Raw genomic sequence first — 19,958 nt, forward strand, 5'->3', positions numbered from 1 at the left:
CGTGCGAATTTGATGACCAAGGTATCAATATGAATTCAGTCATCCTATTAAAACCACTGAAGTACAATATTGTCCTTGAACAGTTATTCTGCTGGATGGCATCGTCATCGGGTATGACATCAAGCACGACGTGATGCTGGTGATCCACAACAAAGTTCACGTAGTGCACAGCTGCCATGGTGGCTTCGATCACAGCCGCGCTGAAGGCTAGCTCAATATTCCCGACAATAACACCAACCCATCAGTCAGTCTGCGTGGCGTGATGCGTGTTTCGAGCAGCCGGTCGCCTTGATGATGACATAAAATGTGATTCATCCGATGGAAATGGAAATGTCGTGTGGCTAGGGCCTCCCGTCGGGTAGACCGTTCGCCTGGTGCAGGTCTTTCGATTTGACGCCACTTCGGCGACCTGCGCGTCGATGGGGATGAAATGATGATGATTAGGACAACACAACACCCAGTCCCTGAGCGGAGAAAATTTCCGACCCAGCTGGGAATCGAACCCGGGCCCTTAGGATTGACAGTCTGCCACGCTGACCACTTTTTTTTTTTTTTTTTTTTTTTTTTTTTTCTTGGAGAAAATATATTTAGCTTCCGCTAAAAGATAAACCAAATATAATTTTTCTGCCTGTATAAAACATTTGTTGTGCTAATAAGAGTATTACAATTTGAAATTACAATTACAGATTGATTACAGCACAGCTGAATACGTAAAATGAAAATAATATAAGACTAAATCTGACTAGAAATTTAATCTAAAATACTTTTAATGTAAAACCTAGAAACTCCAAATCATATTTAATGTGTGTGTAATGTGCACAAATTTCATTAATCATTCATTTAGTTGCTTTAAATAGAAGTGTTTGTAACAATATCTGTGTACAAAACAGCATCAAATAGTTAATAAGTACTTGACTGAGATGGTGATAAGCAAACAGTTATGAGACATGCATAGTCACAGTAGCGTAAGCTGATAATTCCACATTGGAAGCAGAGGACTAAGGGTGAAACATTTTTGAGCTGGAGTGCTACATCAGTGGATTTCAATTACCTCCAAATTAATTTAGTGGTCTTACTTTTTGAAGAAGTTCGAAAGGTGGGTCACTGGCATACATTCATGACAGAACCTTGAAGAAATATTCAAATACCACTCTGCTACACCTCTTACAAAAACTACACACAGTGACATGTTAGTACCATATGTTGTGTGTGTTAAATTTATAACTGCATGTGTCTTTCCTGTTCATCTTCTCCTTTACTTTTTTAAACAAATATCCAAAATAAAGCTGTGCGTATTCTGTTACGGCATGGCATATACACATAAACCACATAAACACGGTAATACCTGAGAGAATGTGATTCACTATAAAATAATCCTAACTATAAAATAACTGGAATGGTTTCACAAATACTTCAATGTTGAAGACTTTTTGTTCTTCACACATCAACCATCTAAAATAACAGATGTCATATTCATTAATTTATCATCACTTTATGGAAAAATTATTTTCCAACTTTTGGAAGCACTGCAAAATAGATATCTCTCTCACTTGCAAGAGCAGAATTTTTTATACATTCAGGCAAGCAGATTTAAATCATTAGTTATTCCACAAAATTGTTTCAGTTCAACACAGTGAACATCCCACAATGAATTTTTTTCAAAATTTTGTCCATTTATTTACTTTTCTAAGGAAGTTTGAAAAATGAATTACTAGCACACATTCATGACAGAATCTTGAAGAAATATTCAACCTCTAACAAACCATCTTCTGGTAAATCAGAACAGTGGATTGCGTTTAAAACCTTTGTTTTACCAAATTTTGCACGTAAAGTATTTGGACGAAGTTCTCTTGCCCTGTCAGGTTCAGGTGGCCCAACAAGAGCTCGAAATTTGCTAGGTGTGTCAGGAGTATCACTAACAATTTCAAGAGCTACACATGGTCCACTAACAAGTTGACTAACCATTGCCGTGCATTCAGGGACAACTCCTTTGTATACTTCATAAAATTCTTCAGCATTTGGATAGTCCATATAAAACATTTGCATTCCTGTAATTCTGAAACCACTTTTTTGAATTTCATATATGATATCACCCAGTAAACCTTCCTGAACTGCATGAGGCTTTATTACACAGCATGTACAATTCTTGAATGTTGCTGTCGTCTTTGGAGTCATCTTTCCATCAAGATCACGACTGGACGCAGGGAAGAAGATGGAAAGCTCCCTTTCAGCAGCTTCTACTGAATCAGATCCATGAACAGCATTGTATGATTTGTCTTTGCCGTACTTTGCTCTCACACTCTCTGGGGCACTTGTACGGGCAACCTCAGAATCTGTTGGTCCAATAGTTTCGCGCCATTTGGCTATACCATTTTCCGCAACTAGTTCCATTGCTAGTACAGGTCCTGATGTCATAAACTCAACTAAGAATCTATAAAGGCAAGTAAAGAGGGATCTGACAGAAGCTGCTGGTTGATCTCCTGACTGCTTGTTGATTTCAAGGTACCTTGTGTCTTCATCACTGGGGATCGGTACTGTGCAGTCTTGGAGAAATTATGGCAGGCAATCAAGGCTGGAAGCCTAAGAAATCTTTAATAGGGGATGCTGCTGCCTCACGATAATGCCCGTCCCCATATTGAAAATGTTGTAATGCAGAAGTTGCCCCATCTCGGCAGAAATGGTTTTCCCTCATGTTCTTTATAAAACTCCTGTGCTTGTTCCTTTGTAAGGCGTGCCATCTTCAATTTTGTTATTTTAAAGTCATTTGCATAAATCATTTTCAGTATTTCACCATATTTATCAGCCACATCAGGCTTCAGCATTCCAAAAGTCCAGCTCTACAGTATCATCAGCTGTGAAGTACATTAAATAAAATTTTCTTAGTGTCTGCGATTCATTGTCAAACCACTCTGCAATGAATGAGTATCGAACTCCATCATCACCTGTCATATTCACTTTATTGAAAGAAACTTATTTACACCACTATCACAAACCAACACTTCTCTTCACCGCCACTACGTTTATTTTGACCACTCAGCTACCGGGGCGGACGATTCATCCGATAAGGCGTCACATGTCCGTTGACCTACGGTCCATTTTCAATGATGCCGTGTCAACAGCAGTCGTGACTGACAACGGCCTTGGGTCGGTTCGGGGACATAATGAAGTAGTTTTCTGTTCAAAATGAGCGCTGAACGATCTTTCGCGAAAAACCTTGTGCCTGCACCATCTTGTACTGTGTCACCAGATGTGCCACACACAGCTGCATATCCTGCTTTACGAGCGAGCAGGCTTCCGACCCCCACGTTCTATGATAAGACACCGGCGTTGAACATTTTGCCACCTGCTCCCGTTTTCGCCGTCCTTCTACCACTTTCCACATACGAAAACAGCGTGTCAGCAGCCGACGAGCCAAAGTTGCGTATGTCAGTGGCTTTTCCCACGTGTCTTCCGCATCATCACCAGAACCAGTTGCCATTCTTCTCCTCTCCGATTATACACTTTCTTTACACGTCACTCTAACGGCATCAGCTTCGCGGTGGGCAGCAATCATAATATTTCGCCTCGTCACTTCAGGAATATGACGGAGAAAAAGGAAAGTTCGCGATCGGGGGCTGAAGACCACGTGATAGTCGACCGCACTCTGTCTCATCCTCGCAATAGTAGTGATTTAACCTTCATTAATAGTAGAAATAGTTATTGTAATGGTACGTGGTGCTATGTTAGCTGTAATAGTACATACAGTATCACCACTTGCTTGTCGAAAGCCAAGTATTAAACATTGATATTAGTAACGTATCTGACCTGCTAGTACAACGCAATGCGCAGCATGCTAACTTACAAGACAAGGAAGAAACTAACCCGAACAGCAGCCAGCCTGAGTGTGATTTTTAGGCTGTTTCCCATGTTCGTTTAGGAAAATACTGGGCTGCTTCCCACATCGCACATCACGGGAAACTATCCACTAACAGTTAAAATTCGACAACACACAGAATAAAGTGTACAGGAATCACTGACAGATGGCGCTCATGATTTTTGTCCCTTAGATTACCTGAGGACTAACATCATGGCACAAGGATGAAATACAAATTGCATCTTCCTTAGAACGTGTACCCTGTACTAGATCGGATGAAAGTAAGGGCAAAGGAAGAAACAAAGGAAGTACTAACCTGAGCAAGAATGAATGTCGCCTGTGTATGAATTTTAAGTAAGAGGGTACAATTAATTTAACATATAAAAAATCCGGAACAATCGCGATAACACGATTTAAACCTGCATCTGACAATCAAAGACAAGATACCTCTAACGGATAGTTACCACGAGACCAATATGGAGAAGTCTACGTCGTCGCTCTCAGCGATAAATGAAAGTTACAGAACAGTACCTGAACAGACAACACAATTGGGACCAAAGGGGAAGACCCACTGGCTGAGAAGCTCTCTTATAACTTACTGTGACAATCTTGCGGACTCCATTCCATTGTATAACGCGACACACTCGCGTCGAATGACAGGACAGTTCTTGTAGAAAGGCCATGATCGCTTTCATTCCACCCTACCTTGTTAATCGAGATTAAGAAACGAGCCACGAAAAGTATTACACGAGTTGTTCTATTCGAGCAGCAGAGATTCTGGGTTTGTGTCATCTGAGAGTGTCTCAAATAATTTTCTGAAAGCATTCGTGTAGCAATCAGGTTCAGGTGGACGCAGGTTGAACTAAATATGCATGTATGAAGAGGCTCGCACAGTGGGTGATCGCATCAAGCAAGCCTTCCGACAGAAGATGGAAATTACAGCCCCAAACGCGTCCATCTGCTGTCGTCACATCAAGGGGCACAGTTCCTAGCGCGGCCGAATGAACACCACCAGTGTACACCTGAAGCACGAAAAAACATCGCGGAACATTTCGGCATGGTACCAGTTCGCCAAAACCCAGATGATGGGGTGTGCCACTGTTGCCCACGGTGTGTGTCTCACTCAGACGGGGTGTGGAGTTACCGGGACGGGAATGTTCATAGGGATGTACATGTCTAGCAACTGTGTCTGAACTGTAACTGCAGTTAGAACATCATATACCACCTAGTGGCTATAACAGTAACTTACGAGGGTTAAGAATAAACGTAGCAGTAGCTGTGCAAGCTTCTTCATCTCCCAGTATCTACTGCAATCTACATCCTTCTCAGTCTGCTTAGTGTATTCAGTTCTTGCTCTCCCTTTACGATTTTTACCTTCCACGCTGCCTTCCAATTCTAAATTGGTGATCCCTTGATTCCGTTCCCTTCTTCTAGTCAATTTGTGCCACAAATTTCTCTTCTCCCCCATTCTATTCAACACTTCCTCATTAGTTATGTGGTCTACCCATCTAATCTTCAGCAATCGTCTGTAGCACCACATTTCAAAAGCTTCTATTCTCTTCTCGTCTAAACTATTTATCGTTCATGTTTCACTTCGATACATGGCCACAATCCACACAAATACCTTCAGAAACGACTTCCTGGCATTTAAATCTGTACTCGATGTTAACAAACTTCTCTATCAAAGAAACGTATTCCTTGGGATTGCAAGTCTACATTTTATATCCTCTCTACTTCGACCATCATCAGTTATTTTGCTCCCAAATAGCAAAACTCATTTACTACTATAAGTGTCTCATTTCGTAATCTAATCCCCTCAGCATCTCCCATCTTAATTCTACTAGATTCCATTATCCTCGTTTTGCTTTCGTTGACGTTCATCTTATATCCTCCTTTCAAGACACTGTCCATTCCATTCAACTGCTCTTCCAGGTCCTTTATATCTCTGACAGAATTACAATGTCATCGGCAAACCTCAAAGTTTTTTTTTCTTCTCCATGTATTTTAATCCCTACTCTGAATTTTTCATTTGTTTCCTTTCCTGCTTGCTCAACACATACACCCCTGGAAATGGAAAAAAGAACACATTGACACCGGTGTGTCAGACCCACCATACTTGCTCCGGACACTGCGAGAGGGCTGTACAAGCAATGATCACACGCATGGCACAGCGGACACACCAGGAACCGCGGTGTTGGCCGTCGAATGGCGCTAGCTGCGCAGCATTTGTGCACCGCCGCCGTCAGTGTCAGCCAGTTTGCCGTGGCATACGGAGCCCCATCGCAGTCTTTAACACTGGTAGCATGCCGCGACAGCGTGGACGTGAACCGTATGTGCAGTTTACGGACTTTGAGCGAGGGCGTATAGTGGGCATGCGGGAGGCCGGGTGGACGTACCGCCGAATTGCTCAACACGTGGGGCGTGAGGTCTCCACAGTACATCGATGTTGTCGCTAGTGGTCGGCGGAAGGTGCACGTGCCCGTCGACCTGGGACCGGACCGCAGCGACGCACGGATGCACGCCAAGACCGTGGGATCCTACGCAGTGACGTAGGGGACCGCACCGCCACTTCCCAGCAAATTAGGGACACTGTTGCTCCTGGGGTATCGGCGAGGACCATTCGCAACCTTCTCCATGAAGCTGGGCTACGGTCCCGCACACCGTTAGGCCGTCTTCCGCTCACGCCCCAACATCGTGCAGCCCGCCTCCAGTGGTGTCGCGACAGGCGTGAATGGAGGGACGAATGGAGACGTGTCGTCTTCAGCGATGAGAGTCGCTTCTGCCTTGGTGCCAATGATGGTCGTATGCGTGTTTGGCGCCGTGCAGGTGAGCGCCACAATCAGGACTGCATACGACCGAGGCACACAGGGCCAACACCCGGCATCATGGTGTGGGGAGCGATCTCCTACACTGGCCGTACACCACTGGTGATCGTCGAGGGGACACTGAATAGTGCACGGTACATCCAAACCGTCATCGAACCCATCGTTCTACCATTCCTAGACCGGAAAGGGAACTTGCTGTTCCAACAGGACAATGCACGTCCGCATGTATCCTGTGCCACCCAACGTGCTCTAGAAGGTGTAAGTCAACTACCCTGGCCAGCAAGATCTCCGGATCTGTCCCCCATTGAGCATGTTTGGCTGGATGAAGCGTCGTCTCACGCGGTCTGCACGTCCAGCACGAACGCTGGTCCAACTGAGGCGCCAGGTGGAAATGGCATGGCAAACCGTTCCACAGGACTACATCCAGCATCTCTACGATCGTCTCCATGGGAGAATAGCAGCCTGCATTGCTGCGAAAGGTGGATATACACTGTACTAGTGCCGACATTGTGCATGCTCTGTTGCCTGTGTCTATGTGCCTGTGGTTCTGTCAGTGTGATCATGTGATGTATCTGACCCCAGGAATGTGTCAATAAAGTGTCCCCTTCCTGGGACAATGAATTCACGGTGTTCTTATTTCAATTTCCAGGAGTGTAGATTGAATAACAGCGAGGATAGGCTACAACCCTCTCTCACTCCCTTCCCAACCACCCCTTCCCTTTAATAATCCTCGACTCTTATAACTGCCAACTGGTTTCCCCCTGCCACCTTCAGAATTTGAAAAATGTATTCCAGTCAACACTGTCAAGAGGTTTCTATAAGCCTACAAATGCAAGAAACGTAGGTTTGCCTTTCCTTAATCTATCTTCTAACATAAGTCGTAGGGTCAGTATTGCCTCACGTGTTCCAACTGATCTTCCCGATGTCGGCTTCTACAAGTTTTTCCATTCGTTTGTAAAGAATTTGTGTTAGTATTTTGCAGCCATGACTTATCAGACTGATAGTTCAGTAATTTTCACGTCTGTCAACATCTGCTTTCTTTGCGATTGGAATTACCATATTCTTCTTGAAGTCTGAGGGTATTTCGCCTGTATCATACATCTTGCTCACCAGATGGTAGAATTTTGTCAGGGCTGGCTCTCCCAAGCTGGAATGTTGTCTACTCCTGGGGCCTTGTTTCCACTTAGATCTTTCAGTGGTTTGTCAAACTCTTCACTCAATATCATGTCTCCCATTTCACCTTAATCTACATGCTCTTCCATTTCCATAATACTGTCCTCAAGTACATCGTCCTTGTATAGCCCCCTTATATACTACTTCCACGTTTCTACTTTCCCTTCTTTGCTTGGAACTGGGTTTCCATCTGAGCTCTTGATATTCATAAAAATGGTTCTCTTTTCTCCAAAGGTCTCTTTAACTTTCCTGTAGGCAGTATCTATCTTACCCCTAGTGATACTTACATTTGTCCTCTACCCATCCCTGCTTAGCCATTTTGCACTTCCTGTCGATCTCATTTTTGGGACATTTGTGTTCCTTTTTGCCTCATTCATTTACCACATTCTTGTACTTTCTCCTTTCATCAATTAAATTCAACATTTCGTCTATTAACCAAGGATTTCTACTAGCCCCCGTCTTTTTACCTACTTGAACCTCTGTTGCCTTCACTATTTCATGTCTCAAAGCTAGCCATTCTTAATCTACTGTATTTATTTCCCCCATTCTTGTCAATCGTTCTCTAATGCTCTCTCTGAAACTCTCTACCATCTCCAGTTCTTTCAGTTTATCCAGGTCCCATCTCCTTAAATTCCCACCTTTTCGCAGTTTCTTCAGTTTTGATCTACAGCTTATGACCATCAGATTGTGGTCAGAGTCCACATCTGCCCCTGGAAATGTCTTACAGTTTAAAACCTGGTTCCTAAATCTCTGTCTTACCATTACATAATCTATCTGAAACCTTCCAGTATCTCCAGGCCTCTTCCATGTATACAACCCTCAAGTGTTAACTGTGATTAAGTTCTGCTCTGTGCAAAATTCTACCAGGCGGCTTCCGCTTTCATTCCTTACCCCCGTTCCATATTCAACTACTACGTTTCCTTGTCTTCCTTTTCCTACTGTCGAATTCCAGTCACCCATGACTATTAAATTTTCATCTCCCTTCACTATCTGAATAGCTTCTTTTATCTCATCATACATTTCATGAATCTCTTCGTCACTGTTTGAGCTAGTTGGCATATAAACTTGTACTACTGTGGTGGGGGGTGGAATTCGTGTCTTCCTTGGCCACAATAATGCGTTCACTACGCTGTTTGTTGTAGCTCACCCGCACTCCTATTTTTTAGTCATTATTAAACCTACTCCTGCATTACCCAATTTGATTTTGCATTTACAATCCTGTAGTCACCTGCCCAGAAGTCTTGTTTCTCCTGCCATCGAACTTCAGTAACTCCCACTGTATCTAACTTTAATCTATCCATTTCCCTTTTTAAATTTTCTAACCTACCTGCCCGATTAAGGGATCTGACATTCCACGCTCTGATCCGTAGAACGCCAGCTTTCTGTCTCCTGATAACGACGTCCTCCGGAGTAGTCGCCGCCCGGAGATCCGAATGGGGGACTATTTTACCTCCGGAATATTTTACCCAAGAGGACGCCGTCGTCATTTAACCTCACAGTAAAGCTGCATGACCTCGGGAAAAATTACGGCTGTAGTTTCCTCTTGCTTTCAGCCGTTCGCAGTGCCAGCACAGCAAGGCCGTTTTGGGTAGTGTTGCAACGCCAGGTCAGTCAATCATCCAGACTGTTGCCCCTGCAACTACTGAAAAGGCTGCTGCCCCTCTTCAGGAACCACACATTTGTGTGGCCTCTCAACACATATCCCCCCGTTGTGGTTGCTCTTACGGTACGGCTATCTGTATCGCTGAGACACGCAAGCCTCCCCACCAACAGCAAGGTCCATGGTTCATGGGGAGGCTATTATTGATACACTGAACAAATTAATGAACACTAATTATTGCAACATTCGTTTTCTATTTTGGTTTTTTATCATTTAGTGTGATGTTTATTTTTGTTTTGATCGTTGTCGCTACCGTATTGCTTATTTTGTGTTGGATTGTTGAGATATGTAGTGTCATATCATAGTTGCATTGATTCAGAATGTTTTTTTGTCATGTTTGATAAATCGGCAGATGAATGTATAACTGACAGTGGAATAGTTAATCTTTTTTAGTTATTATTTAATTTTTTATTAGGATCTACATGAGAAAACGGAAAATTACTACAGAAAGGATTTCTCTTTATGTGAGTACAAATAACTTGAGGCTGTCCTCCCACGGTTGCAGAAATTAAGGTGTGAGTTTTATACATGTTCGAACATAATCCTCCCATATGATTGGGTAGTGATGAGAGGCAGTGATATAGTGTTCTTATATGGCAGCTAAATTCGTCGGACAAAAGGGAGCCACTATTGTGTATATCCCCGTCACTCACTATTGAATGGAAGAATGATCCTCTCTTTGTTGATGTCCACACGTTTTTTGGCATACAACAACCGAACACCGGGAGTTTGTAGACGTTCTCTGACGGTTTAGTTTTCTGCAGTACTTTAACGCCTAATCATCCTCTCTTTTTTTCCCTTCATACTGTAGTGCTTCGACTGACGTTACCATGTTTTGTCATGGTCACCAGTATGCCACAGATATCTGTGCTTCACCTCCTCATGTTGCTGCAAGCGGAAATATCCAAGTTATTTTAGTCTTCTGTACCTCGTAACCTGACGGAAAATCCTTGCTGTCCAATTATTTTGTTATTGTGTCTTTGTTTTAACTGTTTGTCTGGTACAGAAATGCCCTCTTGGATTACGTTACTAAGAGAATATTGCAGACAATGCAAGTTGTGCACGAAAGAGATACGGCCTTCAATGGGCTGCGAAAATAATAAAAGAAACCACGTCTGTGGCGTCCGTTTCTGATGCTAAAACTATTAAACCCCATATCCGAGACTGGTACAGTCATGTTTCGCTCAACTGGATACGTTCTATAGCATTAAAGAACTTCTGTGGTTTTCAGAGCATACGTAAATTTCTAATATTATGTAGAAACTGAAACTTCCTGGCAGATTAAAACTGTGTGCCGTACCGAGACTCGAACTCGTGAACTTTGCCTTCCGCAGGCTAGTGCTCTACCAACTGAGCTACCCAAGCATGACTCACGCCCCGTCCTCACATCTTTACTTCTGCCAGTACCTCGTCTCCTACCTTCCAAACTTTACAGAAGCTCTCCTGCGAACCTAGAAACTAATTTCTGCTATTCATAGGAACTTCCAAAAAATTATCTATTATCAGGTTGCCTCATGGTCGTAAGTTACTCGTTTTGAAGCATTAATTCATCAATGATAAAAGTAGGAATTCTCATGGGAGGCCTGTTCCGAAGTGCAGTACACACTACGATTCGTATTGCGCTTTCTCCGGCCCCAAATGACGTATACACTAAGCGTGAAATGAAAAACGTTTTCTACTCGTTATTTAGGATAGTGTACCGTCAGCACTAAAGTTATCAGACACGCTGTACTAATTCGGTCTCGACAGCGACTGGATTGGAATCAAGCAGTGGACGTGAAATTAAACTGAAAAGAATTATTACGTTTAGGATATCGTGTGATTTGCGAACGTAACTTAATAAATTACTGTATCACACGCAAATCAAAACAGTTTTATTAATTACCGCTTAGCTCAGAGGCTATATTTAGCTTCAAAGCCAGGGCAGCTTTAAAGTGTGTTGCAAAAAAGAAAAACTGCTGCCTGTCACGAAAATTCTTTGTCGTCTCGTGCAGTGCAAACAGCTCGCACCACTACAGTATAACGCGCGGCTTAGCCTCATTTTTGCGAGAACACGCCAGTGTTCGCGGAACCTATACGCCATCCTCCCTTCTCCAACCGCACACCCACCATAGAAGGACGCCCACGCTCATGCGACCGCTCGTATTAAAGTGTATGAATAGGAAATACAGCATAAGCGTATGATATTTTTGGTTACTTATTAATACTCTATCACAGAGGGCATGAAGTACGTTCTCCGCTCTGGTTTTCAGACGCTAGAAATTCAGCAAAAGCCAAAAACTGGCTTACTGCAAGTGATTATAATGGTGTGTTAACAGAACCTGTACTCAGACGAGAAATGACGCACAAACGGAAGATGACAGCAGTTTTCCCACTTCCGTACGTATTGGTGAACAAATAAAAAAAAAGGAACTGCAAGCTGTGATATACATTGGAAATAACCTGAGAGAAAGGCACTAAAAACTACGGTAATATATAGGACCACAGATCCAACAACTCTGCCATTGCTGTACATATTTTGTATCACAGGGTTTGTTGTTGAAAATATTGACTCATCTAGAAGAAATTACCACATTCATTCAGTGAACAGCCAAAAGAACGATGTACACTAGGATAACACTGTCTGAAGTACTGTACAGAAAGGTGTTCGCTGTTCAGCAGGTTTCATTTTAAACAGGCTTTCAGCAGAATTACAGGAATTAAGTGTTTAACCCCAGGTAAACAAATCCAAATTAAAAGGTTTCTTCAGGCACCTTCTTTCTTTTCTATACAGGAATTCCTCACATTAGATGAGAACATTTTTCTGCAATGTTTTCTTTATTTGTATTGCGTTTTATTACTTCTTTCGTTTATAAATTGTCTAACCAGTGTTCTATAAATTATGTACTGACTCGTTCCATGACCAACTAGCTGTGGCTCACATGGTTTCAAGGAACATGAAAGTGCACAACAAAGGAGTTGTCCAAATGGGCAGAAATCAGCAGATGTGATGTACATGTACAGACAAACAAACGATTGCGATTTCAGATACAATGAATGATTTATTCAATGGAAAGAGCTTCAGAATTTGAGAAAGTCAGCAACGTGTTGGTCCTCCTCTGGACCTTATAGAGCTGTTGGACGTCTTCCTGATGCAGTAGTTGAGAGACTGCAGGTCACTCTCACTTCTGATATGGTGTCATGTCGCTTAATGTTCTCAGCGAAGTTGATCTTTATTACTTGATTGCCATACCTGGATATGGTCTGACTTCTTTCATATGATGAAATGGTTGGCAGTAGTTAACGCTATTGCTTGTGAGCTCTAGTGAAGGAATAGAGGTAAGCTTTACCTGCATTCAAAAGAAGAGGGTGCCGATTTGAACTACTGCAGTAAAAGCGTATGGTGGCTGAGGATCGAGGACAGCGTTTTTTCTGCGAAACCTGGTTGAAAACATTTGCGGACTGCCGAGTTCTGAGGTCTCATTGTGCAGACACGTTGGATGGTGCCAGTCGGTCGGCGGCCGCGTCCACGTAGGCTGACTAGTGCCGAGGAGGCGCCGCTGCAACGGGCAGAGCATTGAAGACTGGCAATAATGCAGAGGATGGGCGCTTGTTAGGCAGGAAGCCAATGAGACGACTGTGTATTTCTGCGAATTTCCGTGATACAGGTCTGTGGTGTCACCGCCAGACACCTCACTTGCTGGGTGGTAGCCTTTAAATCGGCCGCGGTCCATTGGTATACGCCGGACCCGCGTATCGCTACTGTCAGTGATTGCAGACCGAGCGCCACCACACGGCAGGGCTAGAGAGACTTCCTAGCACTCGCCCCAGTTGTACAGCCGACTTTGCTAGCGATGCTACACTGACAAATACGCTCTCAATTGCCGAGACGATAGTTAGCATAGCCTTCAGCTACGTCATTTGCTACGACCTAGCAAGGCGCCATTATCAATAGATATTTAACTTGTGATGCCTGTACCGTCAGACCGAACCTCGCGCCAGCTTGCGTGAGCTTAAAAGCGTGCATTTCGGCCTCCTCTAGCAACACGGTGTTGGTTCTTCTGCCAACACAGCAAGGTCAGTGTCGCCCACACGTCCAGTCTCTGCTACAAAACATATTTGTGAATTCACAAAGCTTTTATTGAGTTTACAGTTTTGGAAAGTTCGAAATGGATGCAACAGGGAAGATAACGATCTTTTTATGGATGGCTGTGGTCCCATTCAGGTCGTGTTTTTAGCAAAATATACGGCATGAACGTGTGGGAAAGAGGCCGTGACGCTTGATCATTTTTCCTTTTCTTCTAATCAACTTTAAATTTTCTGGTTGGTCAAATCTGTGAATGCAGAGCAAGGGGTAGTCTCCCAGTTTCGAATGCGGCGCTCCAGCTCGTGATTGGCTTGTGGTAAAGTGGGAGTAGCCTAAGATGTATGTGTGCTATGCTACCGAGCTGGCGAGGAAAGCTGAGAGAAAGGGAGGACAATCTTGTGCTGGTGCTTCACTAGTAGAGAACTGCAGATCTTTACCTAAACGGCGAGACTTGTGTCTTTGTGCCACTTAGAGCCTGCGCCAGTAAAAGGTACTGCTTTAAGGATCACGCACACAACGATTGATGTGTGGGTGTACTTATTTGTTTTGAGTCGGCTTTCTAAACACTTGACATATTCCTTCACGCATAGTCGTGTCACGGAGTTCAAGAATGGTTCAAATGGCTCTGAGCAGTATGAGACTTAACATTTGAGGTCATCAATCTCCTAGAACAGAACTTTTTAAACCTACTAACCTAAGGACATCACACACATCTGTGCCCGAGGCAGGATTCGAACCTGCGACCGTAGCGGTCGCGCGGTTCCAGACTGAAGCGCCTAGAACTACTCTGCCACACCGGCCGACCTGGCACGGAGTCAAATTGGCTTGGTAGACCAGCAAACGGCTCCACCTGCACACTGGAATCCACCAGGGTTTCAGAGGCTCATAGGAAAGTACCTGCATTCCGAATTAGCCGATCGCGGGACTGCATACTTGCATTTTTTCGGGCGCTCGCCATTAATAACAGATTGCTGCCTACCATGAGTCCAGTAGCCTAACTCATCGTGGCAGCAGAAGGGTAAGGTATGACTGCCACGAAGTAGGGCTCCAATAAAAGTCCGGCGGCACCCTGTTCTTTGGAACCACATTTTTCTTTTTGGAACAGTACAGATGCTAGACTGTAGCGTAGTTTGTGGGCTATACCACGGATTCACATGTATGAAGTCAGGTAAAGCGATTATTTCTGTTTAGTGTCGTGTGAAGATCCCCAGCTGATCTCTTTGTTCACCATAGACCACATATTACTAAAAGTGTTTGTCAAATAAAATATTAGTGTGCCATCATTAGCCATTTCCTTTTGGCTTGTAATGTTAAGAATGAATAAATCTATTGTTATTGTGGTGTCACCGCCAGACACCACACTTGCTAGGTGGTAGCCTTTAAATTGGCCGCAGTCCATTAGTATACGTCGGACCCGCGTGTCGCCACTGTCAGTGATCGCAGACCGAGCGCCACCACACGGCAGGTCTAGAGAGACGTACTAGCACTCGCCCCAGTTGTACAGCCGACGTTCATAGCAATGGTTCACTGACAAATACGCTCTCATTTGCCGAGACGATAGTTAGCATAGCCATCAGCTACACTTGCTACGACCTAGCAAGGCGCCGTATTCAATTGATAATTAATATTATGAAGCATGTACCGTAACGAGAGATGTTCTACAATTGTGGATTAAAGTTAAGTATTACTTCATCTACGTACTTTATTTGCAATTCTCAAGATATTGTCCTGTTCCAGACCTCACGCCAGTCAGCGTGTAATTAAACGCATGCATTTCGGTCTCCTCTAGAAAAACAGTGTTGGCGCTTCTGCCAACACTACAGTTATTTAGACCACAACACCTCCCAGTGTTCTGGTTAACATTACCTTTGCCATTTTTATTAAAGTCTTGATAACAATTGAAAGTAGGAAGCTTGTGTATTGTCAAATTCTATCCAATTGGCGCGTTAAATCGTCAAAATCTGGAGACGACCTGGCCATTATGCTCGAAATGTTCTCCGCTGGGGAGAGATCTGGTGACTTTGCTGACCAAGGTAGAGTTTGGTAAGCACGAAGGCAAGTATTAGAAACACTCGCCTTGTGAGGGTGGGCATCATGTTGCTGAAACGTAAGTCCAGGAATATCGTCGATTAACCACTGCTTCGTCGATGAGCAACTGTGCTGTAAGGTTGGCGCAGATGACAACCAAAGGGGTTATGTTATGAAAAGAAATGGCAGCCAAGTTCTTGCAAGCCAGTTTTTCAGAACCACGCGGTCATATGGCGGGCTGCAGTCAGGCTGGCATTGCACTGCTGTGCAGGGCGTCTTCAGACACGTGGGTTCGGTTCAAAGAGACACTCATTACTAAAGACAATTCTATTCCTGCCAGTGACATTCCAGATAGAATTTCCCATCACAGAGGTAAATGGTAGTCGACACCAGAGTGAATGAGATGAACTCCCCTTCTGTGAGTCGCCTATTAATGGTCCTTATCGTCATGTAAGCACCAGTTGCACATAGGACCGATGGTAATGATGAATCTGGGTCTCTGAGTGCCTTTCTGACGATTGCTCGTTCTTCACGTTCTGTCGTCTCTTTACGTCGACCGCGTCGGTTTTGATGCTGTTTTTGGATATGGAGCACCCATTCCTGCCAACATCATCGAGTAGTGGCATCGCTGTTATTCAAATATCGAGCGATTATTCCAACCGCCTTCTTGGAGTCCAACTGCGCGTCCTCTAAAATGCTGACATTTGCGAGTGTTGTTCACCCGCCTGTCTGTGAGGCATAGTTAATGTCCAATTGAGTACACGAAATGTATCCACAAAAACTTTATGCTCTGGTATCGACATGTCCCCTGTTTGAAACTTCCTGGCAGATTAAAACTGTGTGCCGGACCGAGACTCGAAATAGGGACCTTTGCCTTTCGCGGACAAGTGCTCTTCTGGCGGAAGTACGGCTGTGAGGACGGCGCGTGAGTCGTACTTGGATAGCTCAGATGGTAGAGAACTTGCCCACGACAGGCAAAGGTCCCGAGTTCGAGTCTCGGTCCGGCATACAGTTTAATCTGCCAGGAAGTTTCAAATCAGCGTACACTCCGCTGCAGAGTGAAAATCTCATTGTGGAAACATGTCCCCTGTTTGCTGATCTTGCCAGCTGCAGCGTCACACATTTATCCATCGGCCGGCGAAGTTCTCAATTTTGCATTTTCCGTCATACCCGTATCAATATCACGTTGTGACCAATTTGCATAACACCTTCGTGGTGCGTCTTTTTCTTTTTTCTTAAAGTGTATAATTCGAACGAGTAGCGCCTAAAATTGTGTATGTTGATATACTACTCACAAATTACAGTGCATAAATTTATATTTACAGCAACATAAACACTAAAAACAATTGAACAACTAAGTTTCCCTTGACTGTGCTGTTGGAAAATGTAGAAGTGAGTTGTTGCTGGTAGAGACACAACATAGAGGTAGCGTTCCACGCAACGGTATCATCAGAACACCACGTCAAGTCACACACAGTCTAAGAGCAAGTGCATGCAATGGGAAAAAGTATGTTCTACAAGGATGTTAAGTTGCTTGATTGGAAGTGAAGAATAGAAGCAAAAATTCTGCGGTACTAGAAAACTAAAATTCTTTGTACACTTACTACTGTCCCAACAGATGCAGCATTATTAGGTAATACGTACTTTATTTTCATTAGCGAACCTGACAACTTTGAATGAGTAAATGTCGATTTTTTTCTCTTTACGTTGCGCACTGTGTGTTTCGTTTCGTTAAACATTCGAATAGTTCGTGTCAATAACAGGATCAAAAATTTTCCTCAACACTTATTTGCTATTATACAAATGTTTCGAAATCCATTCCACTGTTTCACATTGCAAGCTGCTTTGTGATCTTCACTCAGTACAGCATGATTATTAAGTACGAAACCTACTCATTCTTTATCGACAAGAAATCTCTTATTCAGTCCATAAGGGGTATATCGAACTCTCAATGCATACGAAATTTCTTAGAAGAGCACGGTAAGGTCTATTACCATACATATTTTCTCGTTTGCGGCAAGCATTCTAAATGCTAAATACTAAACACAAGGCTCTTCATGCAAAAAAGACCATTAACATAATGAAAGAGTGCAGCATAAAATATAGTTCTACTGCTTTAGTACCTAAATTTTTGTAAATTCCAACAGCGTAGTTACATAACACAGGAAGATTACCAATACCCAAGTCAGCAGAGCCCATGAGAAACATCTACGTAGCTTTCTGAAAAGCGATCAATGTATAGGTACCATACACGTTTGCCCCAAACTGAATAATATTGTCAGTTCGTGTAAACTAAGTTCCATGTTCCTCGTGGACTGTGTGAGTGTAGGAATTCGATTAACGGTTACGTGGAGGCATATTGCGTACTTAACAAAAAATATATTCTGTGTATCTGTTTTAAAATTCAAGCTTTCGTTCGATCGCTACTGGTTTCATTATGAAAGTTAATCGCTGCTATTGAATGCTACTAGCAAAGTAAGACATTCGATACAATTAACTTTTTTTGCTGCCAAAATGAAAAGTATTTTTAAACATAAATTAAGGCAATCGTAGAAAAACTATGTGTGATGTTATATCTGGATGAGTAAGTAAACCCACGTAAAAAAACATCCACAGCGTCACGCAGCAGCCAAGCTAGAGAAAGCTAGTCAGAAAGGCACAGTTAAATTTGACAGCATAAAAAATGGCCGGAAACGATACTTGAACTCTGTATCAAGTGAGGTGGGTACCAGTTATATTACAGTTTGTACAGTGCTGTTGATAGAAGTGCGCAGCAATTGTAACTGTGTGATTCTAAGAACTGTAACTTCTTGACACACTTTAAACACGCAAGAAACCTGCACCATCTGATTCCAATTATCATATGCTTGGAAAAGGCAAGTACCGTCGTGCAGCGGACTCAAAGACAGAAAGAACTGTTATGATACTGCTGAACCCAGTGTGTAGAGATTCACCGGGCTTACCAAAAGGCTGGAACACGGCTGTGTGTGGTTCAGTTCCTGTCAGGATAATTTCTTTTTAAAAATTTCTGTAATCCATTCCGTATGCAGCGAATTAGAAATTAAAACAGTAAAGAGATTACAGTACTTATTAAGACCTAGTGGGACCAGAAAGGCACACCATAGAGGCAGCAACACGTCATACATCATCCAGAGACCCCCTGAATTTAACCAGCGTCGGAATTCCGCGATGAAAATAATTGTCGCAATGACGGAATCACGGCGTTGCTCATAATATAAGCCAACCGTCTACGTCGTGAAGCTACACACTATATGTAGTAGCGTATCAACCTTGGCCTACGCGGTCCTATTGGCTGCTACGGACACCAGAGTCGATTTCCGCCGTCCTGTGAGATGGGGAATTTCCCCAGTCTAGACATGAAAGGTCAGTCTTCCCACAATTCTTGTCAGTTGTTACTGATCAGAATTTAATAGGCTGGCTCGTAATGGTATGTGTTTTCCAACACCTGTTGGGAATTAACTTCTGTAAATTCCAGACAGGAGCAGCATTTTGTAGAGGAAAGATAAAAGAGGGAGCAGGAAATGGCCAAAGAAAGTGCCTGCTTTCTTCTCCTGAAGCTGATTGCCTGAAAGGCCTGGATGTTTTCGGAGTTTCACTGCGCGACCCAGAGTTCACACAGTGAAAGAGTCAGCTGACGGGAGGCAAGCGCTTTGTCCTTCGGGATGAAGGTGGTGTTATAAACTGCTTAGCCTACAATTCGACCGTTTACTTCCGTGTGTGAATGTAGAATTCCTCATAGTCATTTGGCAATTCTCTAGACGATTGATACAGTTAAGTGAATATGACGTGGACAGCCTCATATCAGAGGGTCGATATATCGTCTAGCCGGAGATGACGATTTAATGAAAGTGATGGATTTTGCGGGGTATAACTGAAGCAAATAAATTCTTTTTTGAGTGGAGAATTGCAGCAGGGTGTTTCCACATTTCTGTTGATCTACTGACTCTGGACCGGATCCTGTGGTGGATATGCGAAGATTGTCACCTGTAGTTTATAGGGGTCAGCACGAGGTGCTGCATTGACTGTTAGTGGTGTACGTTTCACAGTTCGGTGGTCGGATCTCGGAACCTTGTTGAAAGCAATTAGATAGTAAGAGTTCAATAACTACTGGATTTCGAGTAACTATAGGTGTAACAATGTCTCGCGGCTCAAAGCGAAGCTGGCGACCAATCTTAAGCAAAGTTTTAATTGTGTAAGTCTTCAGAGAAGTAATCCGTGACTGCCAACAAACCTATCAGTGTAAATCTTGGAAGCGCCAATTAAGGGAATTTGCCGCGCGCACTTCACATAGTGGTCTGGGGTGAAATTTCGCGAGACGTACAGGAAGCTCCG

At 43.4% G+C, this 19,958-nt stretch overlaps 1 protein-coding gene across 1 annotated transcript; it reads right to left on the bottom strand.

Moving 5' to 3' along the window:
* Positions 1-651: 651 nt before the first annotated feature.
* LOC124794713 (nucleoside diphosphate kinase 7-like) lies at positions 652-3,012 on the bottom strand. The gene is made up of 2 exons (XM_047258298.1): positions 2,671-3,012; positions 652-2,431 (listed from the first exon to the last, which is right to left on the bottom strand). Exons 1-2 carry the CDS (start codon positions 2,820-2,822, stop codon positions 1,723-1,725), a joined length of 861 nt encoding a protein of 286 aa, XP_047114254.1. The 5' UTR covers positions 2,823-3,012; the 3' UTR covers positions 652-1,722.
* Between the last annotated feature and the right edge of the window lie 16,946 nt (positions 3,013-19,958).

Source organism: Schistocerca piceifrons, chromosome 1, assembly GCF_021461385.2.
Source record: "Schistocerca piceifrons isolate TAMUIC-IGC-003096 chromosome 1, iqSchPice1.1, whole genome shotgun sequence".
NCBI classification, from domain to species: domain Eukaryota; kingdom Metazoa; phylum Arthropoda; class Insecta; order Orthoptera; family Acrididae; genus Schistocerca; species Schistocerca piceifrons.

What these genes read in the sequence shown, in the direction of transcription:
- LOC124794713 (XM_047258298.1), bottom strand. Translation starts at nt 2,822, where the DNA reads ATGCTGAAGCCTGATGTGGCTGATAAATATGGTGAAATACTGAAAATG. An exon ending in GAGGGAAAACCATTTCTGCC is followed by an intron (nt 2,432 to 2,670) that starts GAGATGGGGCAA and finishes TTGCCTTTATAG; the next exon opens with ATTCTTAGTTGAGTTTATGA.